Source organism: Schistocerca americana, chromosome 7 (assembly GCF_021461395.2).
Source record: "Schistocerca americana isolate TAMUIC-IGC-003095 chromosome 7, iqSchAmer2.1, whole genome shotgun sequence".
NCBI lineage: Eukaryota > Metazoa > Arthropoda > Insecta > Orthoptera > Acrididae > Schistocerca > Schistocerca americana.
This window is the reverse complement of record NC_060125.1, coordinates 502816241-502843520: the sequence shown is the minus strand read 5'-3', so window position 1 is coordinate 502843520 and position 27280 is coordinate 502816241. Positions and strand designations below refer to the sequence as shown.

Genomic DNA, 27280 nt, shown 5'->3' with positions numbered 1-27280 from the left:
AGTGCTTAAAATCAAGACACTTTCATAGGATTTTTCGGCTTAAAAAGAACGTTCGACAACGTGTAATTGTGTAAGATGTTCGAAATTCTCGGAAGACATTGGTATAAGCTGCAGAGAAAGTCGGGTAATTTACAAAAAGTACCAGAACCGAGAGGGAGTAATACGAATGGAAAACAAGACTTGGATTGAAAAGGCTGTGTGGCAAACATGAGTATCGAAGAAGCAATGAAGGAAATAAAGGACAGGTTTAGAAGTGGGGTTAAATTCAGGGTGAAAGGATATAAACGACATTCCTATTGTCTATGAAAGTAGAAAAGCATTACAGTACCAGTTGAACAGAATGAACAGTAATGAGTTCAGAATATGGATTTAAAGTAAAGAAAGGCGGAAGTAACTCTGAGTAGCATAAATGAGATTGGCAGTAAACCACCACAGCTGTATCTTGAGAATGTCTTTTTCTATCACAGGACTAGTTTCGGCGGCATATTGCCGCCATCCTCAGGCCCCACCACTACCAAAAGAGTATTTGATTTCCTTCGTGCATTTACTGTATGAACCTTGTTACAAGCTGACATGGGCCAGCTTTAATCTGGAGTCTATACTCGACACCGTGTTGTCTACAATGCAGTGTTGGAGACAACACGGCGTCGAGTGTAGACTCCTGATGAAAGCTAGCCCACGTGTGCTAGCAACAAGGAGCCCACAGAAAATGCACGAAGGAAATCCAGTGGCAGGGCCTGAGGATGGCGGTAATGTGACGCCGAATCTAGTCGTATGATAGAATAAGGACATTCTCAAGGTACAGCTGTGGTGGTACTTTTTCTCATATAGATGAGAAATATGTTGAACAGAAAGGTCAGTTTGTTTAAAATAGGTTAGAAGATGAAGATCAATAAATGGAAAGCCGGCCGGTGTGGCCGAGCGGTACTAGGCGCTTCAGTCTGGAACCGCGAGACCGCTACGGTCGCAGGTTCGAACCCTGCCTCGGGCATGGATGTGTGTGAAGCCCTTAGGTTAGTTAGGTTTAAGTAGTTCTAAGGTCTAGGGGACTGATGACCTCAGATGTTAAGTCCCATAGTGCTCAGAGCCAATAAATGGAAAACGAGAGTAATTGGAGGGGGGGGGGGGGGGTTGAATTAAGACTGATAATAGGAGGGAACTCAGACTAGGATACGAGTCACTAAAGGTGGTAGGAGAGGTAATGGGTGATGGCAAAAGTAAAGAGAATATAGAGTGGAAATAGAAAAGCGTTCCAAAAAACAAAAAAAATTTTACACCCGATGTAAATTTAAATGTTAGGAAATTTTTCTGAAAGTATTTGTCTGAGGTGAGCCTTATAGGGAGAGAGGGGGTGGAAAGAGTAATTAATGAACAGGTACTGAATCGAATTGGGGTAGGCCTTTATGACACATATTGACTACAGGAAGGGATCGGTTGGTAGGGCAAATCCTGAGACGTTAAGGAATCGCTAATTTGATAGTAGAGGGCAATATTTGGAGTAAGAACTGTGGATGGAGGAGACCATGGCTTGAACGTAGTGAGCGTAAAATTGATTTAAGTTGCAGTAGTTATGCAGACGTGAAAATACTTGCTCAAGACGGAGACAGCTGCATCAGCAAATTTTCGCTTTGAAGACGACAACAACACAGCATCACCATAAACATAATATACCATCTTTATTGGGACTACCAAATTATGGGTGTTCCTTGAACTTCATGGAGTCAGAAGAGGAAATCCTGTGATATCTTTCCTGTCGAAAACGGTATTCCTTGAACTTCATGGAGTCAGAAGAGGAAATCCTGCGATATTTTTCCTGTCGAAAGTGGAGCGCATAAATCTCTTGGAAGATCTACGAAAATGCCTGACAGCCGTTCCCGGTAGGAGTCGCCTTACCTCCCAGCGATTGTGCAGAGACACGGCGGAGCCGCAGGATCGCGAGCCATGAAAGACGGAAGGCGGCGCCGGCGATTCCTGCAGGCGCGTCGCGCCGGGTCGATAGTTGTGGCCAAAGGAAGCCGCCGGGGCTTATTGATCCCATCCTCACACGGCACAGTTCATCAGCGGCGCGCCAGGCACCACGCGGCTACCGGAAGCCTTCTGACGCGACTGTCTGGCGCCCGCTGACACCAACTCAATCGGCTATCTGCGCGGCGCGTGAAGGAGCAACCAAAACTATGGGAGGGGCGATGCGAAGTGTAACTGGGAAGCTCCGCACGGTAGGGCCCGGGGTGGGAACCTAGTACTGGTTGTTGTATGGCAGTGGTTTCCAACCTGGCGGTATTACTCCCTGAGGGTTCAAAAATGGTTCAAATGGCTCTCAGCATTTGGGGACTTAACATCTGAGGTCATCAGTCCCCTAGACTTAGAACTACTTAAACCTAACTAACCTAAGGACATCACACACATCCACGCCCGAGGCAGGATTCGAACCTGCGACCGTAGCAACCGCGTGGTTCCGGACTGAAGCGCCTAGAACCGCTCGACCGGAGGCGAGTGATGATATCGATACAAGTCAGTCTGCTAATATAAGCCTACAAGCTTTTGCGACCGTTGTCATTGAGCACACTATCTTTTGAGTCGTTACGCTGCCTCATATTGCTCTTCAGTGCTCAACGTTTCGATCCCTCTGCTGGGATCATCCTCAGGTTTCACACCAGTGTTCCTGGATGGCCACAACACTTCGATGGTATATGTTGCGTTTCAGGAACAGACATGTGATTTACACGGTCCAGGCACATTAATGTGACCAGCTGTCAAAGCCTGAGTAACCAGCTTCTGCTGCGTGTACAAGTGTGAGACGCGCAGCAAGAGAGACGATGTGGTTCTGGGAGGTACGGATGTGGGGTCATGCCGACTCCAGCTGCACTAGATTTCGTGGCTTAGGATCGTTGGCGCGAACAGTCCGATCGAGGTTATCGCAGAGATTCTCGACTGTGTGTAAATCCTGGGAGTTTGGTGGCCAGGGGAGTACCGTAAACGCGTCCTGGTGCTTTCCGAACCACGCCCGTACACTGCGTACAGTGTGGCACGTTGCAATGTCCTGCTGATAGATGCGGGAGGTAGGGAAAAAAAAAACTGCACGTACGGGTTGACATGATCCCCAAGGGTAGATGCGTACTTGAGTATATCCACTGTGCCTTCCAGAATAACGAGATCACCCAAGGAATGCCACGAAAACATTCGACAGACCACAACGCTCCCTCCTCCGGCCTGAATCCTTTTGACGATTGTTGCAGGGTGTTTGCTTTCAGGCGTTTCGCGCCAGAGCATAGATTCATCTGAAAAGGCCACCTGTCACCATGCAGTAAACGCTCTGCTGCGGTACTGGCGTGCAAATTCCAGCCTTCGTCACCTACGAAGGGCAGTCAGCATGGGTGCATTAATCAGGCGTCTGCTGCGGAGGCCCATACGTAACAACGTTTTCTGAAAGGCCATTGAGGAGACCTGAACCGTCAGTTGGTCAAGAGTTCCACGTATATTGTGTGGGACTTAACTGCTAAGGTCATCAGTCCCTAAGCCTACACACTACTTAACCTAAATTATCCTAAGGACAAACACACTCACCCATGCCCGAGGGAGGACTCGAACCTCCGCCGGGACCAGCCGCACAGTCCATCCACGTCTATTCTCCTGTGCCGGCCGTAGTGGTCGAGCGGTTCTAGGCGCTTCAGTCTGGAACCGCGCGACCGCTACGGTCGCAGGTTCGAATCCTGCCTCGGGCAGGGATGTGTGTGATGTCCTAATGTTAGTTAGGTTTAAATACACTCCTGGAAATGGAAAAAAGAACACATTGACACCGGTGTGTCAGACCCACCATACTTGCTCCGGACACTGCGACAGGGCTGTACAAGCAATGATCACACGCACGGCACAGCGGACACACCAGGAACCGCGGTGTTGGCCGTCGAATGGCGCTAGCTGCGCAGCATTTGTGCACCGCCGCCGTCAGTGTCAGCCAGTTTGCCGTGGCATACGGAGCTCCATCGCAGTCTTTAACACTGGTAGCATGCCGCGACAGCGTGGACGTGAACCGTATGTGCAGTTGACGGACTTTGAGCGAGGGCGTATAGTGGGCATGCTGGAGGCCGGGTGGACGTACCGCCGAATTGCTCTACACGTGGGGCGTGAGGTCTCCACAGTACATCGATGTTGTCGCCAGTGGTCGGCGGAAGGTGCACGTGCCCGTCGACCTGGGACCGGACCGCAGCGACGCACGGATGCACGCCAAGACCGTAGGATCCTACGCAGTGCCGTAGGGGACCGCACCGCCACTTCCCAGCAAATTAGGGACACTGTTGCTCCTGGGGTATCGGCGAGGACCATTCGCAACCTTCTCCATGAAGCTGGGCTACGGTCCCGCACACCGTTAGGCCGTCTTCCGCTCACGCCCCAACATCGTGCAGCCCGCCTCCAGTGGTGTCGTGACAGGCATGAGTGGAGGGACGAATGGAGACGTGTCGTCTTCAGCGATGAGAGTCGCTTCTGCCTTGGTGCCAATGATGGTCGTATGCGTGTTTGGCGCCGTGCAGGTGAGCGCCACAATCAGGACTGCATACGACCGAGGCACACAGGGCCAACACCCGGCATCATGGTGTGGGGAGCGATCTCCTACACTGGCCGTACACCACTGGTGATCGTCGAGGGGACACTGAATAGTGCACGGTACATCCAAACCGTCATCGAACCCATCGTTCTACCATTCCTAGACCGGCAAGGGAACTTGCTGTTCCAACAGGACAATGCACGTCCGCATGTATCCCGTGCCACCCAACGTGCTCTAGAAGGTGTAAGTCAACTACCCTGGCCAGCAAGATCTCCGGATCTGTCCCCCATTGAGCATGTTTGGGACTGGATGAAGCGTCGTCTCACGCGGTCTGCACGTCCAGCACGAACGCTGGTCCAACTGAGGCGCCAGGTGGAAATGGCATGGCAAGCCGTTCCACAGGACTACATCCAGCATCTCTACGATCGTCTCCATGGGAGAATAGCAGCCTGCATTGCTGCGAAAGGTGGATATACACTGTACTAGTGCCGACATTGTGCATGCTCTGTTGCCTGTGTCTATGTGCCTGTGGTTCTGTCAGTGTGATCATGTGATGTATCTGACCCCAGGAATGTGTCAATAAAGTTTCCCCTTCCTGGGACAATGAATTCACGGTGTTCTTATTTCAATTTCCAGGAGTGTAGTTCAAAGTCTAGGGGACTGATGACCTCAGCTGTTAAGTCCCATAGTGCTCAGAGCCATTTGAACCATTTCTATTCACCTGTACATATCTCCGTAGTTGTTCACACCTCATTTGGGGCGTGATGCACCACAGTTCCCTCTGCACCGGTTTTGGAGAGTGCCATTTTGTCGCGAACATTTTACAAACTTAGCTGTTTCGGAAGTGATTGCATCCATGTCCCGAAAGTCAATGATCCTATCATTTTCGACACCAGAGAACTCAGTCCATTTCTACATTTCGACAAAGACTGCACTGTTTTCAGCGTTCACCCGAAACGCTTTATGTATCCTCCACTTCTAGTGCTGCCGCTTGTGGTCTGCGAGTGGTTACTGCACGTTGATTTCGAACATAGGCGGTGGTAACATTAATGTGATTGGACCCAGTATTGACTCTTCTCTGTCCACTTGTCGCGTTACTCTCCATGAAAATAGGAGCGTCGGGCCAAGACCAGAAATGGAATGCTTCGGCGACAAGGGGAATTATTGACTTTGGCCGGGATGAATGAAATTTTCAGTATTCGCATGTAATCATAGCTGTTTCAGAACGTCACAGTACCATTTTGATGCCAAATAAAATTTCGTAGCTGCATAGTGATGTCTTTTCCCTTATGCAGTGATGATGATAGTGGTGATTACGTGTGTCTACAAATGGTGTAACAGTTCTTTCACCACAGCCAACGCGAAATGACTGCTTTTTTTCCCGTTGTAGCGTTCCGTCTTTGAAGAGAGTGTAGACTACTGGACTTGGCCTGAAAACCTTACTGCCACGGGACATGGCACAACACACGGTCAGCTCGGCCAGAGCACAAATTTTATAGCTCGCCGGCTGCCAGGGAATGCCTCTTGCGTCAGCTGTGGTGGATGCAACATCAGAGCGGCGCCGGGACCGCCGGCCGTGCACCTGCCTGCTCCGCATGGGCGCCAGAACGTTCTGGAGCAGACGGTCTATTCTCAGCGCGTCGCCGGACGCCGGTCGCCACAGACGCCCGACACCTTGAGTCAGCGCCCAGAGCGTTCTCCCCTGCCCCTTCCCCCTCCCTCCCCCCACCACCGTCTAATGGCGGCCGGCGTCGCTGGCGTCGCGACGCTGCCAGCTATCTCTCCCGCTGCGTCTGCGTTGCCAAGCGACCAGCCGAAGACCCCATCCACAGTCAGGTGTCTCCACGGCTACATCGCGCCGACGTCACCGGCATGTCGAGCCTACCTTGACCTCCACGAGGTACTACACCTATGCTCCGGAAGCCATTCTTAAGCCGTTTGCACTGGGAGCGTGCATTCGAACGCTGAGTTTGCCGATTTTCTGACGTCGTAGCTTGGAATAGCACGTTGGGGAGACTTTCCGAACGCCCATAGTAATTTATCTTTACAATCATTTCCTAACAGTTTCGTGCAGCTACATACCAAAGCTTCCCCGACTTTTAGTTTCCGGTTACCAGCACTTCCATAGAGTATTAAGGGAATGTCAACGCTTATTTTCACTGCCGAAAGAGTCCTTTAATCTTTTCTTCACCCGCGCTTCGATATCTCTGAGAGCTTAATGGAAGAAGAATTTACACTTGTGGGCGGTACATTCGTAGTTGAAGCCGTTATCTCAACCGGAATGTTACGGAGAAGAGTGCCTACGCATAAGGCAGTTTATGTTTAACAGATTGCAGGTTGATGTCAGGGAGTGGTTCCACTTCGTAAAAGCCCAACAGCCACGAAACTGAAAACGATCGTTAATGTATAACCAGGCGGAGAAAAGTAGTGGCGGAGTGAACTGAAAATAAAGTGCTAGAACCCTGATAAAATGTCATTTCTATCCCAGGAGACCTAACTACGAGCACAGAATTGTGGAGCTGCGATGGTCTGCGAGCCCTGATCCAAACTAACAACCGAAGATGATCGAAAGTGTAAAAAAGAAGGAGACCACGAGTCCCGACTGATCTACCTACTCATGCAGCACTATTTCAGAAATTCTGAACGTTGGATGAGGGAGAAGTTCTTTTTTTTTTTTAATTCTTATGGGGCTTAACTGCTAAGGTCATCAGTCCCTAAGCTTACACACTACTTAACCTAAATTATCCTAAGGACAAACACACACACCAATGCCCGAGGAAGGACTCGAACCTCCGCCGGGACCAGCAGCACAGTACAGGACTGCAGCGCCTTAGAGAGGGAGAAGTGCTGTGGCATTGATTCACCCGTGGAAAGCAACCCTTTAAATTTTATTTACGTCTTATAGGAGCAACAACATACGCTGCGGCTGCTACAATTAGCTGGTTTAAGTAAAAAACCAATTGTAATGGAGGATAACTACTCGTTTCGTGTCTCTACACCAGTGGTCCCCAACCTTCCTGAGACCATTACCCGCCCCCCCCCCCCCCTCCCGCTCCGCTATTATCAGTTGTCTACATTAGCGTCTAACTACACTTTAGAATGAAAAAATATTTTCTTTGAATGCTGCATTTTATAAATGATGAAAGATAAATGATATATAGTTTTTCCGCTTGTTTTATTAAACCATTAAATAATGAGTCAATGAGACAGTTGATTCTGCTCATTTCCAACAACATTTTTTTATTGACTGATGAAGCAATTCCCAGTGCATTGCCAGTACTACACACAAATCCTCCTCAGAAAAGAATGCTAACTGTTCACACTGTGGGTAGACACTTGTTACAAAACATACTTTCTCTGGAGCACTCCTATCCTTAGCGATACTTGCTTCACCCACACCCTACACCCCTATTCAAAATCAACTAAATTAAAATGAGTGATTCATACTTAACCATACATGTAAATCACTTGATCGCCAAACTCCTGACTTCCGAACTGGCAGAACTTGGAGAAGACTTCAGACTGCCAATGCATTGTGTCCGATCACCACTACTATTACTACTACCACCACTGCTGCTAATAATAATAATGAATCAATTTATTGTCTTTTCTGGAACTACATGGAACTCTTTAAAGACATTTTCATGAGGTATTTAAGCGTATGTAAAGTGTAACCTCAATTTTACTGTCTTAGATGCTTCGAACAAAGCATGGAGTATGTGACAAAGATGATGTTCAGACATTAGTAACCTCCACCACACTGAACCATGCGTTAATGCTAGAATCTCAGTGACATGTAATTAATGGTAACTTACGTAATCAGTATTACAGCGGCACGTTGTAGTGATAATAGTAATACTCTTTTAAAAATAATTTAGTTTCGTAACCATAACACAATTGTTTTTACCCTTCAGAAAATTACAGTTACCTCTCAGGTGGTTATTACCCCCAGATTGGCAACCACTGCTCTACAACTAGTTTCTTCATGAACTTAATTGGTTTCACCGACGCTCCTTCAAGAAATAAATTATTCTATTTTTGAAGCTGAAGCCTGCAGAAAGACGATAATTTATGGAAGATTATAATGGTGCTGTATTATTTAGAGAATATGAAGAAATGAAATAGACTACTTGCCATTAAAACTGAAATGCCAGGAAGGGTAGCAAATAACGAAATTTTACTTCTTTCACGTATGCCGTATTTTGTAGGTTGAATAAACAATTTTAATTTTAGATTAATTGGGAGTGTACAGGGTACGAAATCTAGTGCACACAGCTGTGACTCCTATCTCTATCCTAACTAGGCATCGAGGCTAACTGTACTTGGGTGGCAGATACGGGGATGTTATTCCGTGTTGCTTCAGCTCCATGCTAGATTTCTTCAGCCATGGTGGCTGGCGAGTAATGGCGTGCCAGTCTCTCAGCAACACACTACCAGATGTTTTCATTAGATGCGAGATCCACAGAACGTGCTCGCAACAGCAACGGACACACACTGTATACTGGTAGGTCAGGACGGCACGGACAACTTGCAGTCTGGCGATATCCTGTTGAAAGATGACGTCACGGAAACATCGAAGGGAGGGCACAGCGACCGGTCACCGACTGCTGTCGAAATGGCCGGCTTTGCGAACCAGAGATGCTCAAGTTGACATCCAGTGGCATCCTATACCATCACGCAAGGTCCTGGCCGCATGTGCCAGGCACGCGTGCTACAGGGCAAACATTAGTTGTGTTATGCTGTCGGAACACGGACCGTGCTGTCGAACGTCTACGTTGAGCGTGCCGAGTTCAACGTGCAGCTGAACGCTCAGAAACGATGCGACCTGTGCACACGGTCCGTGTTCTCAACGTAGTATACGGGATCGCAGCGCGCTCCAGCGGCAGTTGTCGACTGTATCTGGCTCGCACATCACTGTTTACGAAAGAGACGGACGTAAAATTTCTATGTTATCTGTATTAAAACGCACATTTGCACCGTTGCCCATATGATAGTTATGTTGTTCTGTCTGTAGCATACATAGATAAAAACTTCAATCACCATGGACATGTTATACGGCAAAAAGAAAAGAACCATGTCTAGTCAATAAGGAAAGACGTCGGCTTATAAAAGTTCCATTACAAATAGTGCGATAAAAATTCGTACTTGATCACTGATCCTATTCAGCAGCAAAACCTTTAGAACATGTTAAATAAAAAATTTAAAACAAGAAAGTGCAGAATATCTGACTACTTAGTGCAAGCTGTTTTATAGATTAAGCCAATCGAACAAACTCACTCCTCAGAAATACCGCACTTGTATTTACATAACATGGAATGTTATATAATGTACCTTCATTAAACTAATAAGAAAATATCAGGAGCTATTAGAAAACGCGGAGGCTAGTAAAGAAAACATTTGGACTTCCTAGGCCGCGAAATATCACCTAATAGCTGACCAGTCTGCGACGATACTTACTGCGCTATACCGACCACTCCTGCCTAGTCACCATGCGTTGCATCTTGCCGTGTGCAGAAAGCTTTACTCGTGACTAAGTTATTAACACACATTTAATTGTAACAAACTGCATCAATAACACTGCATTTCTTATGGATCCTCAGTGTGATGTTGCCTTGAAACGGCGTACTTTCACAATACCCAAGTTACAATAATTCTTTAACCATCAATTTGACGTTTCCCGTCATTTTATTGTAATAAATCATACAATTAACGACGGGTTTTCGGTAGATTCTCAATTTTGTGATGCTTAGAAACGGCATGTGTACATATGGCCTTCAACTGAAAGCTGAAAGCCATTATGGCGTCTCGTGAGTCTGTTAAGAAAAGAGGTGAGGTGCAAGTGACGTACGTGGCGTTCTTCCATCTCATCGGTCAACGTCCAAACGCACGTTCAGAGTATCTGTCGTGCTAGATATTCCTCTGAACGTTGGGAAAGTCTCCCCCAACGTGCTTTTCCCATGCTGTGGCGCCAGAAACTCGGCACGCTCACGTTCAAATACACGGCCCTTGCGCCGACGGCTTTAGGAGCTTCCCCGCGTGGGTACGTCCACCGCACGCTGTACACCGAATCGGAACTCGTTTGAAAAGGTAAAGTGGTGCAGCACATGTGTCCAGTATTGCCCCTGGAGGGGTCACTGTCTGCTGCCGTGTAAGGGGAGCTCGACAATTATCGCCTTGCTGACGGGCCATAATACTGCAGACGTCGACTATCTGTCTGTGTGGATAACCGCTTTGTTGAAAACAAGCCCATCTATTGCTAGATGTACGTGATGTAGCTCGAAATACTGCACGACCAGCAAATAAAGTGTGTCCTTTCGAGCATTAGTCGTTTGTGGCCGCTGAAGAAGAAAAACGGAAGATTAGGGTTTAACGTCCTGTCCACAACGAGATCATTAGAGGCAGAGCACAAGCTCGGCTTGATTTAAGGATGGTGAAGAATATCGGCCGTGCCCTTTCAAATGAACCATCCCTGCATTTGCCTGGAGCGATTTAGGGAAATCACTGAAAACGTAAATCAGGATGGTCAGACGCGGATTTGAATCTCGTCCTCCCGACTGCGAGTCCCGCGTGCTAAAAATTGTGTATAACGCTCGGTTGTGGTCGTTTAGGCCGTGTATGGTGTATGGCTATGGCCTCCTGAATCCATCGATTCCACATTCGCGTGACAGTCGTCGGATACCTAACGTCGCGTACAGCAAGATTGCAGAACGATGTATCACTTTCGACTGTCCACCATCCTATCGCTGTGTGACTCGGACACATGCTGGTAAATATTTCTGCTTCTTAGACGAGGGACGAAACGATCTTCTATACCCGCTGCATAATCTTTCCTTATAAAGGGTGAAAAGTATTTAAACTGACAAACTCTGGAAGGTTGTAGGGGACCTCAAAACAAATATTTTTTCCTAATGTCATTTTTTTTCCTATGAGGATTATTTAAACCGGTGGAGGCCGTATTACGCTCTTCAGTTGTTAGAGGCTGTATTACGCTCTTCATTTGTAGGCAACTGCTGTCCACCAGTGTATTAGTGCATTGTTTCTGTTTACTAATGGAGCGATACACCTGGAGTGAGTATACTGATATGGCTGGTGCGTACTACGTAGCGCACCACAACGGACGAGCTGCACAGCGGGTTTATCAACAACAATATCCTAATCGCCGTACCCCGCATCATACGACCTTTGTTGCTGTGTACCGATGTCTGCGTGAGACCGGGTCATCTAGCAGATTACCTGGACAGGGACGCCGTCGCACGGTAAGAACGCTGCAATTTGAGGAAGCTGTCTTGCAGCATGTGGAGCGGGATCCTTCAATCAGCACTCGTGCAATTGCACGTAACATGGGGACGAATCAGACGAATGTAAGAAGAGTCCTTCGAGAGCAAATTTACGTCCATTTCGCAACCTGGAACCAGTTGATTATCGACCCAGAGCACAGTTTTCGAAGTGGTACCTGGAACAGTGTGAAATGCATCCTACATTTCCATCCTCTGTGTTGCTTACCGATGAAGCAACGTTCGGGCGTGATGGAGTCTTCAACATGCACAATTCGCATGTTTGGAGTGAGGACAACCCCCATGCCACAGTTACTAGCGCTCATCAAGTGCGGTTCTTCGTTAATGCGTGGGTCGGTGTTGTTGGGGACTGTTTAAATGGGCCGTATCTGCTCCCTAGGCCATTAAATGGCAGGCACTATTACAGTTTTCTCGCCAGAGCATTGCCAGAATTGCTGGAAGACGTCCCAATCCCTTCAAGACAATGCATGTGGTTCCAACATGACGGGGCGCCGGCAAATTTCAGTCGTCGTGTGCGTCGGTTCCTGGAACAACGGTCCACAGATACGTGGATTAGCAGAGGTGGACCTGTCCCATGGCCTGCTCGATCCCCAGATATGTCCCTCTGGACTTTTTTGTGTGGGGACAGATGCGCAACCTTGTTTACGCACCTCCTGTTGCATTAGAAGAGGATCTGGTTGCTCGGATAGTAGCAGCAGCAGGAACTATTCAGGATACTCCTGGGGTTTTTGCCCGTGTCAGACAGAACATGATCCGACTGTGTAACCTTTGTTTAAGTGTCAATGGAGGCATTTTTAAAAATCTACTGTAATTGAAATTGGGTTGTGTTAATGTGTTGTCTCTTGATCATAAAAAAATGGAAAAGTGTTGGTTCAATTAATTTGCCGCCAGAGGAATCTTCCTACGTCGGTTTAAATACTCATCATAGGAAAAAATGACGTTAGGGAAAAATATTTGTTTTGATGTCCCCTACAACCTCCCAGGGTTTGTCGGTTTAAATACAATTCACTCTGTATAGAGAATGTAGACGGCGTCATTGCCACCTATATCGTTGAGCCGAAATGTCAGTCATTTGCATATCGAAGCATGTACTTCATGGCTATTTCACGTTTTTTGCATGCCGCCTTCACGGTATTGCAAGTTTTTTGGTTACGAGGCTACAGAAATAGCAAAATGGATGAATACGGAAAGCGGTACGACTGGCCTGGTGCCTTCACACGTGTTGATAAATTGACCTCCAGGAAAAAAGGATGATGACGTCGATTTTAAACATTCACCGCCTGCTATTGGAGCTGAAGTGTTATGTCTGCACCTCGAGCTGCAATTTTCGGGCGCTTGAGTGGCGTTCTGACAGCGCTGAATAAATGACGCATAGGTGGGCTGCCAAGTGCAGCGAGTATATAGAGCGCACGACAGCTGGCGCGGCCTCGTAACGCCTCCTACGCAACTCGTGAAATATCACCGTCTCAGGCCTCTGACTAATGTCCTCGGATGGTGTGCGCGCCCGTTTCTAGATCTCCCTGTCCCGTCCCCACTCAGACGCCGCTAACATGACACCTTTCCCTGCTCGTAAACTAGAAGCGATTACAAGCGAAGTAGGACGGCATTAAATCTCCCATCTGAATATCTCTTCACGTAGCTACTCTCCGACAGCGACCTACTAGCGACCAGACGGTCGCAATAAGAACATACGCTCATGACCAGTTGTGCAATAAGTGCGGGACAAGCCAATGGACAGCTTCAGTGGGGGTGTTACGATAGAGGACACAGCAGTGAACATTTCATCTCTTGCAGAACGCAACACATGGCCTTTGCTAAAGAGCATAAAACTAACAAAAGTGACTACAAATCCACGCTGAAGTGCCCATTGCTTAAAACTGCGTAAATTCGCAACCTATCCTAAGCGAATCAATAGCACTAGTTGCAAAACACGCCGTAAATTAAGATGTCTGACTGCTTCCATTAACAAAACTATAACGTCACTAAACAGTTCTCTATTGTCGCAATATTTTTTTCTTTTCGTGTTTTAACCTTTCGAAGAATTTAGTTTGCCGGCCGGAGTGGCCGAGCGGTTCCAGGCGCTACAGTCTGGAACTGCGTGACCGCTACGGTCGCAGGTTCGAATCCTGCCTCGGGCATGGATGTGTGTGATGTCCTTAGGTTAGTTAGGTTTAATTAGTTCCGAGTTCTAAGGGACTGAAGACCTCAGAAGTTAAGTCCCATGGTACTCAGAGCCATTTGAACCATTTTGAAGAATTTAGTTTCGTATACTGTACTGGAAAACAAGTGGGACTATACACAACGAAGAGTGCAACAGGTCCACTTATTCTTTTCTTTTTGCATTAATTACGCTAATGATTTAACACCTTTTTTTGCTCGTCTTCGCGTTGCGACTTGTCCCTTACGATGGGAAAGAATACAACTCACTCCTCTTTGTAGAAAGGTTAAAGGAACGGAAAACGGAATCAAAGATCAAAATCTCTATCGTTCATCTGATGCAGGTTCCAAGAAGATATCGAAGCTCGAAAATTATGACGTCCGTCGACGAAAAGATGATTCTGTCTTTAAAAATCAGCATAGGTTCAGGAATTACTACTCGTGTGAAAAACTGCTCGATTTGTTTAAAAAAAAGAACTTAAAAATGACATTTGTAGGTAGATGTGGTCTTCTTCGATTTTCGAAAAGCGTTGAAGACTGTTCCATATCGTTGATGGCGAAGATATGGAGATATGGCTCAAAGAAGTTTTGACCGTTAGAACTGAGTGATATAGTGTGCGACGAATGTTCAACAGAAGACCAGTCGTTTTCTTCACGTTAGGCTCCACAACCGCTGAAAAATCGAAGATCGGAACCGTGTTTTCCCACAAAATGAGAAATGGCGTATTTCGCGTTTTAAATCATTGTCCAGTGGTCCTAGCCTTTAGATTCACGTCACCAACATTTCTGAGCTGACCGCGATTGCGCTTTTACATACAGATAGATCAACGGACACTTTAACACGGACATATGTCCACTAACGTGACGAATATTAAGTAATTTCGAATGACGTATATGTAGGCCAAAATGAATATGTCATCAGCGCAGTAAGGGTGTAGAGATGCATCTGTATGTGGCTTAAAACACTTAATAGTCGCTAGGCGGACTGTAGTAATTTTTGACAAAAAGTTTGTTGCTACGGTGGAACCAGCCTTTTCACTTTCAACACGTTTGCCAACAGACAAGTATGCAGACCTGCGTTGGAGGTGTTCTCATATGAGGGGTGTTCACGGGGAATGAAATGGGTCACACACTTGAATGACTTACCGTCTGATTATACGAGGGTGAGCCAATGAAAACCTTAAATCTGTAATAACAAATCGAAATTTAGCGCCGTTATCCTGTAAGTTGGTAAGCGTGCAGAATGACCTGTAGGTGGTAGCATATTCCAGATGCACACATACCGTCGCAGTATCAGTATAAAGATGGTCGCCCCACTTGCGACTTGCACCGGGGAGGAACAGGGTTGTGTTATTCGGTTTTTGCGTAGTGAAGGTGTGAAACCTATTGAAATTCATCGACGAATGAAGGTTCAGTACGGTGATACATGTTTGTCACAGCAGCAAGTCTACCAATGGAGTAGGAAGTTCGCAAATGGTGTGACTGCAGTGGAAGATGCTCCTCGTCCAGGTCAGGCACAACGAGTTGTGACTCCACAGAACATTGCAGCAGTTGAAGCCATAGTGAAGGTGTATGGCAGAAGAGCCAACACTGTGTTGCTAGAGGAGGCCGAAATGCACGCGTTTAATTACACGCCTACTGGCGCGAGGTCTGGAACAGTTAAGGGAATTAATAGTAGCAAATAAAGTACGTAGTTGATATAATACTTAACTTTAACCCACAGTTGGTGTACATCGCTCTTGACGGTGCATGTTATAATCTCAATATCAAATGCTATGGCGCCTTGCTAGGTCGTAGCAAATGACGTAGCAGAAGGCTATGCTAACTATCGTCTCGGCAAATGAGAGCGTAGTTGTCAGTGATCCATCTCTGGCTAAGTCGGCTGTACAACTGGGGTGAGTGCTAGTAAGTCTCTCTAGACCTGCCGTGTGATGGCGCTCGGTCTGCAATCACTGACAGTGGCGACACGCGGGTCCGGCGTATACTAATGGACCGCGGCCGATTTAAAGGCTACCACCTAGCAAGTGTGGTGTCTGGCGGTGCCACCACAGAAGGAAAACCGCCGAGTGACACTGAATGACATTGCAGCATGTTTACAGATTAGTCATGGGTAGGCACACCACATTGTGCATGAAGTGCTCCAGTTTCACAAAGTGTCTGCAAAATGGGTGCCACGGCAGCTGACTCCTGAAATGAGAGAACGACGTGTTGATGCTTGTGAAGAACTTCTACGGCATTTTGAACGAGAAGGTGATGACTTCCTTGCAAGAATCGTTACTGGGGACGAAACCTGGGTTCACTTCCACCAACCGGAAACGAAGAGAGCGAACAAAGAATGGCGCCATTCCTCATCACCAAAACCAAAGAATTTTCGAACAGAACCATCAGCAGGGAACCGCGCGGCTGCTACGGTCGCAGGTTCGAATCCTGCCTCGGGCATGGATGTGTGTGATGTCTTTAGGTTAGTTAGGTTTAAGTAGTTTTAAGTTCTAGGGGACTGATGACCTCAGATGTTAAGCTCCATAGTTCTCAGAGCCATTTGAACCATCAGCAGGGAAGGTTATGCTGACTCTCTTTTGGGACGAAAAAGGTGTCATTTTTGAGTATTCCATGCGTAGAGGGGCCACTGTCACCAGTGGATCATACACAGATCTCCTAAAGAATCATCTGCGGCCTGCAATCAAATCAAAGCGACGTGGATTGCTGTCAGCAGGTGTCCTTTTGCAACATGACAATGCAAGGCCCCACACTGCCCGTACAACAGTTGCAACAATCACAGACCTACATTTTGAGTGTCTTCCTGATCCACCATACTCACCAGGCCTTGCCCCAAGTGATTTCCACGTGTCTGGACCACTCAAAGACGCAATGGGTGGAAAGAAGTTCCGTTCTGATGAAGAGGTACGCCACGCGGTGCATGAGTGGTTGCGCAGACTGCCAAAAGAATTTTTTTGTAAAGGAATTTATGCACTTTGTAAGCGCTGGAGGACTTGCATTGAGGGTGGGGGAGATTATGTTGAAAAGTGATACAACTTTGTACCACTTCTGCACAATAAATAATATTTAAAAAAATATTTAAAGATTTAATTTGACTCACCCTCGTACAATTCCTCGCTTATCGAACCCCAAAGGCAAACGTGCCTTTAAACAAGATCCCCCGCTTCCGGTTTGCGTCAGAAGAAGGGCATGAGGAACACTCAATAGCACATAAACGTGCTCGTATGGTGTCCCAATTCAGCTTACCGCAGTCCTATCGATAACGGACGTCACCTACCCACAGGGGCACACATGGACACAGCTACAGCCGCACTCCTTCATGAGTAGGCTTGGCGGTCGACTGGTCACGAGCCAGGAAGGATCATGGAAGCTATGCCACTACACGTCACAGTTATCATGGCGAGACAGGGATGCTACAGACTGCTGGATCGTGCCTCTGATTATGTTGCTTAAGAGTGGAAAACAAATTCCACACCGATGCGTGTGGGGTTTCATTCAGAGAAATGAACAGCGTTGGGAGTGGAGGTGAACGGACAGCGGCGTCCCACGCCAGCGGGGACAGGGCCGGCTTGCAGAATACGGCACGTTGCCCTGCCTTGCCACGGCCGCAAAGCGCCTCACTTCCGCCATGACGTCACCGCCCAGTAAGGCACTGACTGCTTCTTGCGGACCGCAGGCCGGAGCTGGCGTTGCAGTCCGGACAGTACGCAGCGCCGCCCGTCCAATTCAGATAGCTATCGCACTTCTTAAGGAACGTGGAAAATGGTTTCCACACATCTCTAGTTTCCAGAAACTATTCTGTATCATCAATCTAGATCGCATTCACACGGAGAACTGGGTCGGGCTGGTGACATTCACAATGCCTACTATTTCCGGCAGTAACAGGTGGAGCTACACATGAATTACAGTAGATACATCAAACATCTACCGTCTCTTTTTGTCAAAAGTAGTACTGCATATATTAATCAACCTTCCCTGCTGTGTCAAGAGCTCTCAAAATGAAATAAAAAGTATTTCGTACTTGCTTTTTTAATTATTTTTTTTTTAATGAGGAGCTGGTGCAGTATTTCGATGCGATAAAGGGTACAGGTGTTAACCAAGAAACCGATAACGAAATATTAGTGGACTCAACGTGGCATGAGTCATGACGCCTACTGTTTATACATTGATCATCTCTGAGCGCGCGCGCTTGTGTGTGTCTGTGTTTCGGTAAGCATCCTCGCCAGATGGAAATACAGTAAAAGCCACGTAACAGCTACCGGGTAACAGCCATTATTTGTTTGCAATTTCCAGTTTATGGAATGTAGTAGCAGTGGAATGTGGTTCGGATAGGAACCGCAAGTTATAGTATTTTATTTACAGTGAACAGGTGTCCACAAATAGTATGGGAAATTACTCATTTATTTAAATTTTGAAGCTATTCTTGAGAGATTATCGACAATTTTTGTGTTGAATTTCTAATAAAATATTCGACAAAAGAATTTCCCTCTTACAGTGTGATGTGGAATTCCTTCTGAATGTGTTTCTTCGTGTCTGCATTGTTACAAAACGGGTCTGCTTCAACACTGCATTCTTTCCTGTCTATGACAACATTATGTGTAGCCAAAAGCATCTACCTATATGACCTGCTACGATGATTGATGTTTCCGTTTCCTTAATCACTAGTCTCCATTCATTGATTATTGCGTATGCGCATTCAACAAATCTTCTTGCTCTGGAATGCATATGATTTATAAACTTTTCCTATAGTTCAAACACTTTTAATGAAAACGGCTTCTCAAAGTCTCTAACAGCGGGTATGCTATATCTACCGAAACTACTTACGGCAGTTAATGATGCATTCCCTGAACTTTTTTAGCTGGAAGTATTAAAAGCTTCGCATTCCTCAGTTTTCCACACAGTTTGTCTGAACAAGCTTTACTGTAAAATTTCTGGTTGGCGTCACCAGCTGCTTGGAGTACAATAAAATAATGGTGCTCATTTTAGATCATGCTGCCAGAATTCCATCTCTACATCCTAAGCAGTTATGAAGCATTTGGCTGCCTGTTCGTTTAAATTGAGAAACAGTTGGCGTTCGTGAATTAACTGGAGCAAGATAAACCAATTTCTTTCACCACTAACAATACTGTCGACACTCCTACTTGGATTTATGATTGTACTATATGATGGAACATTTCAGAAGATACCCTGGAAACATATCGTTAGATTTACAATTATGATACGGTCGAAAGATTTTGTTAGACTAATGCAAAACGATTTAGTCCGTCTGCCATCATGGGTTTGTTATTTATTTGTTCAAAAAAGTGTGTGAAATCTTATGGGACTTTACTGCTAAGGTCATCAGTCCCTAAGCTTACACACTACTTAACCTAAATTATCCTAAGGACAATCACACGCACCCATGCCCGAGGGAGGACTCGAACCTCCGCCGGGACCAGCCGCACAGTCCGTGACTGCAGCGCCTTAGACCGCTCGGCTAATGCCACGCGGCTGTTATCTATTTGTTTATTGTTTATTTAGCGTATGGGTACATCACTAAAAATTACTATTTACATTTATCTCACATTACCAACTAATATCCAATCCACGATTATGGTCTATTGATCACTCCGCATTCACCAGGAGCTCTACTAGGTCACCAGCAAAAGCTCTCGGATGACGTTCTTGAGTTACGTGGTGAGTATGCTTTTCAATAGCACACTCACAACCACTTTGAACAGAAAATTGGCACACTTGCCATTACTGGTTCTTATTCGATTAAGAACACACGAGATCTTGCGTGACAATTCAAAGTCGTTTGGCTTGGTCGACGTGCACGGCGTCTTAAATTGTTCCGGAGTACCATTTATCTACTGCTATTACTAGTATTAAAGCCGTTGCCAACAAACATTCCTCCAGAGCGAAGCCTTTCTTTACTGATGATTGGAATGTCTGGCTGATTTTTTTTTTTTTTTTTTTTTTTTTTACTCCTGTAAAAGTGCACTTTCCCGACGCAGAGTTAGAGATGGTATGTGGCTGAGTATGGCTCTGAGCACTATGGGACTCAACTGCTGTGGTCATCAGTCCCCTAGAACGTAGAACTACTTAAACCTAACTAACCTAAGGACATCACACACACCCATGCCCGAGGCAGGATTCGAACCTGCGACCGTAGCAGCAGCGCGGCTCCGGACTGGAGCGCCTAGAACCGCACGGCCACTGCGGCCGGCTGTGGCTGAGTATGGGTAGCTATAAAATAGGCGTGGTCCGATTGTACCTCTTATGATATGCATGGGACGGTTGAGGTGTGCGCCAAGAAGTCTAATTTCCCCGCACGTGGTGCTAAACGAGCAGTATATGCCGGTAATCAGACAATCCTCGAGATCTCCTGGTAAATATTACGTCAGAACATTGGTCTCTATCAATAGGCAACTGAAGATCCATATTTTTTATATCGACTTATTTTTACTTTAATAAATACAGCAACCAAGCACTTTTGTATAGCTTTGTTTTTTCCAAGACGCGTTTTGGACTTTCACCCTTCTTCAATACATTTACACATGTCTTCATCAATACAACGGTTTTGTTGACTTCATTTTGAACGCTGCAGCTGCATTTTAGTCTGTTAATTGCAACTCCTTTTTTTCGATTTATATTCATAGCACATACACTTTTAGCTTCACTGATGCAGCGCAACATATGCCCAGTCGCCAATTAATGACCGAGCGAGGTGGCGCAGTGGTTAGCACACTGGACTCGCATTCGGGAGGACGACGGTTCAATCCCGCGTCTGGCCATCCTGATTTAGGTTTTCCGTGATTTCCCTAAATCGCTCCAGGCAAATGCCGAGATGGTTCCTTTGAAAGGGCACGGGCGGCTTCCTTCCCCGTCCTTCCCTAAACCGATGAGACCGATGACCTCGCAGTTTGGTCTCTTCCCTCAAAACAGCCCAGCCCAGCCAATTAATGCTTAAGTTAAAACGCCCGGTTAGATCAGACGCGTGGCCTCAACGGGAAGAGGTTATCGTGTGTCGCCAAAAATTTTGCGCTGTTATATTTTAAATATGACTTACAAATTACGTTCGCGAATTCGGTAGGCTGTTTGCAGCGTAATTAACTGCATTGCAGCTGCCGTTTCTCAGATACAGGCGCGGAGTTCTCATTGGTGCAAGTATCAGAAGTCGTTTTTGGTGTGTGATTAATACTGTTAAGACTAATGACAATGTGATACTTCAGTGAATAACCGTTATCGGCTTGTTCGATACTTCGTGCTAGGCTAGCGAAATTAGTGAGAAGAAGACCTATGAAGTATGAGAAATGAAGGATTTATAATTCTTCATTGTATTTTCTAAGAAAGATTCACTATGACGCAAGTACCCAGTGCATGATTTGACGATCTTCCTGACGTGCGCCACCAGGCAAAAAGAACTCCAGTTGCTTCGCGTCCGTCGAGATTGCACGGTGACTAAGAAACAGGACCCGTGTGGGGGACAACCAGGACTCATATCCTTGTCATCGTATTGATACCGGTTCTCTGTAGATTCCCGAAATGCTGAGATGGTTCATTACGCAAGACTAATGCTGTATCCCTTTCCATACTTGCCCAACTAGAACAGGGCACCAGTGACCTAGCCGTCGGCGTAAGGTTTGGCCATAACCTGGCTTAATTTTACAGTTGATCCACAGCTGTCATCTTAGATGTGAACTGGCCTGTAGAAACTGTGTCAAGACCTCTCTTCGCTTCGCTTTTAATATCACTGGAACATTACTCAGCTCCCCTGCCCTTTTGACGTCACTTAAGCCAGTCATTCGGCTGTTACAATCGCACGCCCGCAGAAATGGTGGCTCCTTCAAACTAGCTTCTCCACGAACAGTTTGTCGCCAAGAGAAAACAAGCAGTGCAACCTAACTCAAAAAAATTTTCGCATCTGCTAGTTTCCCAGTCGGACGAAAGATTGCACTACTTAAGAATTTACGAAAGAATTCTTGTAAACGATTTAGTCATCATTTAATGTCCCACAGACGTTCTTGATTAGTACGAAGATTTCACACTTTTCGTTTTCAGCACACAGATTTTCGTTTCTCACAGATTCGAAAGAGTTAAAATTGTAGAAAATATGATCACAATAAATTTTGCTCTTCCATCAGTTTTGATAATTTCATCTACCAGGGAAGCTACCGGAAACAGCGTTAGTGGCTATTGAAAGGGATGAGTGATCTTTTGTTACAGTTCCTGTGAAAGTTTGTTTTTATTTATAATCGCATGAATTGTTAACAGTTTTTTTGAGAAACAATGAGTTCATTTAACTGAGTGTGGCTCACATTGAACACTAACCTGAAAATCAGCCATGCAACTCAGGAGCAACTCAAAGCAGGCATAACTGCTGATTTACTGGTACAAAAATAATCATAAAATGTGGTCACGTAGCACGTTGATCGATATTTCTGTAGCGGTTACGCTTTCATACCGGTGTGTATGCATTTGTTACAACGTGAACACCGGCTTCAAATTTTGGAGTCATATGTTCCTTGAAAGATTTCAGGGGCTCAAGTAACGATTTTTCAGAAAGCTATAAAACTCTGTCCCTACCTGGTAACGAAAAGGATTTTCTTTCTAATTTTATACCACAGCGGTATTCAAAAACTACATCTCTGATATTACAATGATTACCGAAGAAATCATAGGTAATGACTCATGCGTCGAATGTAATTAAAAATGATTCAAAAAGTCAACTGTGTAAGATATGTTCTGAGAAATTAATTGGTCCTCCTGAATTTACATGCAGAGATAAATTAATTAGATCGCGTTGGTTGGCATTTTAAATTACTTTTTTTTATCACGGAGTTCTTGTCGTTAAAGTGCTTTCAATGTCAATTACAATTTTCTCGGAATACTTCCAACAGCGAAGAACCCTCATTCGATAGCTTTATCGAGGATGAGAAGTCATCAAACGCGCATTTATTCTTTGGTATCCTCCCGTTGAAGGGCTACATACTAGCACTTACAAAAAAAGTTCAAATGTGTGTGAAATCTTATGGGACTTAACTGCTAAGGTCATCAGTCCCTAAGCTTACACACTACTTAACCTAAATTATCCTAAGGACAAACACACACACCCATGCCCGAGGGAGGACTTGAACCTCCACCGGGACCAGCCACACTAGCACTGATAGTCATCCACTTTCGTCGCTAATTATTGATGCAAAACAGGTAAGAAGAAAGATTATTCTAAATGAGCAAGCATGGCGGGTAGGTTTTCGGAAACAGTGTCACGACTTATGCAAACCAGCAATGAGACTCCCATTTTATCGAAATCCTTAAGTCGATAAAATTGATTTACCCTAGTATTTGTGTTTGTCAGTAGGTAACTGATACGGTCTTGCTTTCCTCTTATTTTTAATTCATATTTGCATGCGATGTAGCAAAAGCTACCTCGAAGGAATAACTTTCCCTCGATAGCGTAATTAAAAATCCGTTTTAACACAGCATCTAACAGCTATTTTCTTTACCTCTATCTCCCGAAGCGACACGTTATACTTTCATGTCAGTCTGCGAGGTTTTCTTGGATACCTCTTCTTAAATGGAGATATCCGGATCCGTGCAAGGTGTCCGTGAAGACTTTGTAATCACCGTGAATGCCTAAGTCACTTTTTTCCAAACTTGCTCCCAGTATCTTCTATCTCCGTTTTTTGAGTAGTGCGATGTTCCCGCGACGAAAAGCAGGGAATTAGTTGCATAGGTTTAAACGTAGTTTGCCCTTGTAAGTTCAAAAAATGGTGACATCACGGGTAGTTCAAAGTCACATGCCGGGTTCACTGGGAAAAATTCAGGAGAACCATTACCATGTTACCTGCCAACAACTTCTGCTAGAAGGCGTCTACAGAGACACTGAATGTGGCTTGATATCCAACTTTCCGCAATGATCGAAGCCTGCGTTTCTCTTCTCTTATAAGGTCCGCATTCAGCGTGCGGTAGCTGCGAGTTTGGCCTGTATTTTACTGTACATTTTTTATGCCCTCCCCACCCATTGAAGACAGCTTCCGCTGCGGCAGGGGCCAGACTGTGGAACGCCCCTGCGGGCGACGAGCAAAAAGTGAGCCGCTGCCGCCGTCGCCGCCCCCGCACTTCCGGTCTGCTCTGCCCCTCTACTTCAAACAGCGGCCGCCTCTGTCGGCAACAGGAAATTGAATTTTCACCGCACACCGCAAGAATAACCCCACGTTAAGTCCTGTGGGCAAACCATGTACTGTAATCACAGCAGTCACGAGTACACCCTGCGGATAAACATTAGCTCTCTTTCTACATCTGTATCCCGTAAGCTAGCTCAGGGTGTGCCGTGGAAAGTATTTCGTGTGTCGTCGTCATTTCCCTCATTTCCTGTTCCAGTCGTGAATGATGCGCAGGGAAATAAAAGTATTATGTTAAGCCTCTGTTTGATCTCGTAAGTCTGTAATTTTGTCTTCGCGACCTTTTAGTGAAATACACGCAGGAGGAAGGAATATATTGGTTGACTCTTCTAGGCTCGTACACTCGCGGAATTTCAACAGTTAACACCGTGATGCATGACCCCTCTCTTCGGCGTCTGATTAAGTCGGGTGCACGTCTCCGAGACGCTTTCGACCTTACTAATCTGTCCTCGACAGAAGCGTGATACTCAGTCATCTGTAACATTCTTCGTGGGGCGACTACACTTCTGACGACTCTCCCATTGAAGCTCTTCCTGCCATCTGCATTTCTTACCAGTGGTTTTGTGTAGTCGTTTCACTTTAAATCGCTCCGTGCTTATACTCCCAGATATGCAAGGGATACGACTGCTTCCATTATCTAATCACCAGCCGTGTAAACAAACACTAACTGTTATTTCTGCCTATTTATGCACAACACACTACATTTGCCTATACTGGTCAACCGTCAACCCTCGCACCAAACGTCGTTCGTCTGCACTTCCTCCTGAACTTCAGCTGTCTGCCGTATCTACAGACATACTCCGCAAGCCACTGTGAGGTGCATGGTGGTGGACGAGTTGTGTTAATGCTAGTCACTTCTCTTTCCTGTTCTTTTAACAAACAGAGCGACCGAGTGACAGTCTGTATGCTTCCGTACGAGTCCTGGTTTTCCTCTTCTTGTCTTCGCCATCCTTAACGCCAGACGAACGTCGGTGGCAGCAGGATAGTTCTGAAGTCAACTGCGCATGCCAGTTCTCCAAACTTCCTCAACAGTGTTTCGAGACTTTTCTAAATACATTAGTACCTTTCGCGAGCAATCTCATGCGAGCTTCCGATATTCTCCACTAGGTCATTCATATTATTTTGTGTTGAAAATTAATAGGCTACTCTTATGAGCAACGATAATTATGTCGGATCTAACAGTCTGTGGAGGTGGCATTCACAGTTACTCAGACTTTGTTATCTACCCAGACTGATATAGAGCGGAAGGTGTAGAAGTTAGTGTCCGTCCCACGTCTAGTGTTATAGGGACAAATGTTCTGTTCGAAGAATAGTAGTGCAAAGGACTGGTCAAGGAATCATGGGTGATGCACGGACCACGTGAAACCCTGGAAGCAGGATACTTGAACAAGGAGTTGAACACGTCTTCTCCCATATACAAATCCAGTAACTTAAGCAGTGTGCCACCTCACTTTTTCGGAAGAAACCCAACAAAGATCTGACAACAATACTTCATTTCCAGAAAATCATTTGTTACTCACGCTCACTTTAAAACAATATACATCTAGAGGGCACCAGCATTAAAATCATTGACAGCACTACATAAGCCTTCTTTCAGAAGTAAGTTGTTTAGAGCGCTTACTTTCTGTGATAGAAGTTTGTAAATGCCGAAGAAACCACTTGAACTATTCAAACAACTATAATTTCGACAATTTGAACACGTACAACACAAAACAACTAATTGCATATTAAAACATTCCTTACTCTGCATCACCGGACCCTATAGTTAACCGCAATACAATCCCAGAACATAACTAAAGATTTTATTTTTTAATTCAATAGTAAAAATAAACTGATGTACCTTGCAGTAGCTCTTCTGGAACAATAAACACGAAACAAATTAAATGAAAGTTTTGAGGCTGTCTGCCATTCACAGAATTTGTGTGTTACTGTAACTTTACCTCTTATAGTTCGTGACTGTAAAATCTCAAGCGAGCGTCGAAATTATCTGTTAGTCTGTTACTAAAGCACCGGTGCGCTTCGTTAAGAATAATACGAGAGGTAACTAGAAATACCGAATAAAATAGAAAGGAAAATCTCTCCGGTGGCTCACTGAACAGTTAACAGAGTTTAGTACATGACTTAATTACAATGCGAATCGTGCACTGACCTGGTTGTGCTCTTCGTGAAGAAGTTGGACTCCCGGTTCATCAGTTCGGACCTGAAGCGCGCCATCTCTTCCTCCATTTTGCGCATCTCGGCGTCAAATCTTTCGCGAATGCTGCTGAATTCTGTGTCAATGACGCTGAAGTCTCCCAGCTTGATGGGGATATTCCTCTTCACGCCGTCCGCCATTGTTCTTGTCGTCGGAGGTGAGTCACACGCGGCAGATGAGACTAGCAAAAAAATTAAGCGTGAAGTGCGAGTAGCCGGTTGCTAGCGTTCACACTCAACCACACTGTAAGCTGCCTTCCAGCGATATACCGCGCCCGCCCCGAGGAACTTAGTTAAATACCTTAGCTGCGACAGCTGCGCCTCTAGCGGCAGCCGCCGGAACCGGCGCGCAGTGACGTAGCAATCGATAGTCGCAGGTCGACGGAGCCTCATATGGAAAGTGTCGAACGCAAGGAGAAACAGGTTTCAGAGGAGCGTGGAGGCACATGCGTTACGTTACCAATGCCGTAGGTCGCCGCCACGTGGCAACCAGAAATGCAACGCTTTTTGGTGCGATCTCTGGCACGTTCTCGTCCAGGTGTCGACGCGAGGGTGGCACCGCTGACGTAGCGGCTGCTGCTGGCGTGGGTTGGCGCCAACACATCGCCAGCGTCATGACTAATATGTTTCTTTTTGGCCGCTAGCAGTGTATCCGTGTTCAAGCTACACGATGGTCAACGGCTCGTGGAGACCGACTAGTTATGTAGGTTATCAACTGATAACGTCGGTTACTGGTTACGAAAATGCACCTCCATTATTACCAGATTTGTTAATTCGGATAGAATTTATGAAGAGTGGTATTTGCTTGTTCTACACCACAACCAATAAACGTCGGAGAAACAAAACGATGAGAGAGAGCTTTTATAGCATGAGTAGTTAAATAAAAACAAATTCTGCAGCCTTCTTACATTTGAACCTGCTTACAGTAG

At 45.9% G+C, this 27280-nt stretch overlaps 1 protein-coding gene across 2 annotated transcripts in view; it reads right to left on the bottom strand.

Annotated features, from left to right (window-relative positions):
- Positions 1-26633, bottom strand: part of LOC124621770 (heat shock protein Hsp-12.2) — a 105741-nt gene extending 79108 nt beyond the window's left edge. The window contains exon 1 of one of the 2 annotated variants that reach the window (XM_047147201.1): positions 26308-26633. In XM_047147201.1, the coding sequence (XP_047003157.1) occupies positions 26308-26492 (185 nt within the window). In that variant the 5' untranslated portion in view covers positions 26493-26633. The remainder of the gene's footprint in view (positions 1-26307) is intronic. The other variant, XM_047147202.1, reaches the window with a different exon arrangement.
- Between the last annotated feature and the right edge of the window lie 647 nt (positions 26634-27280).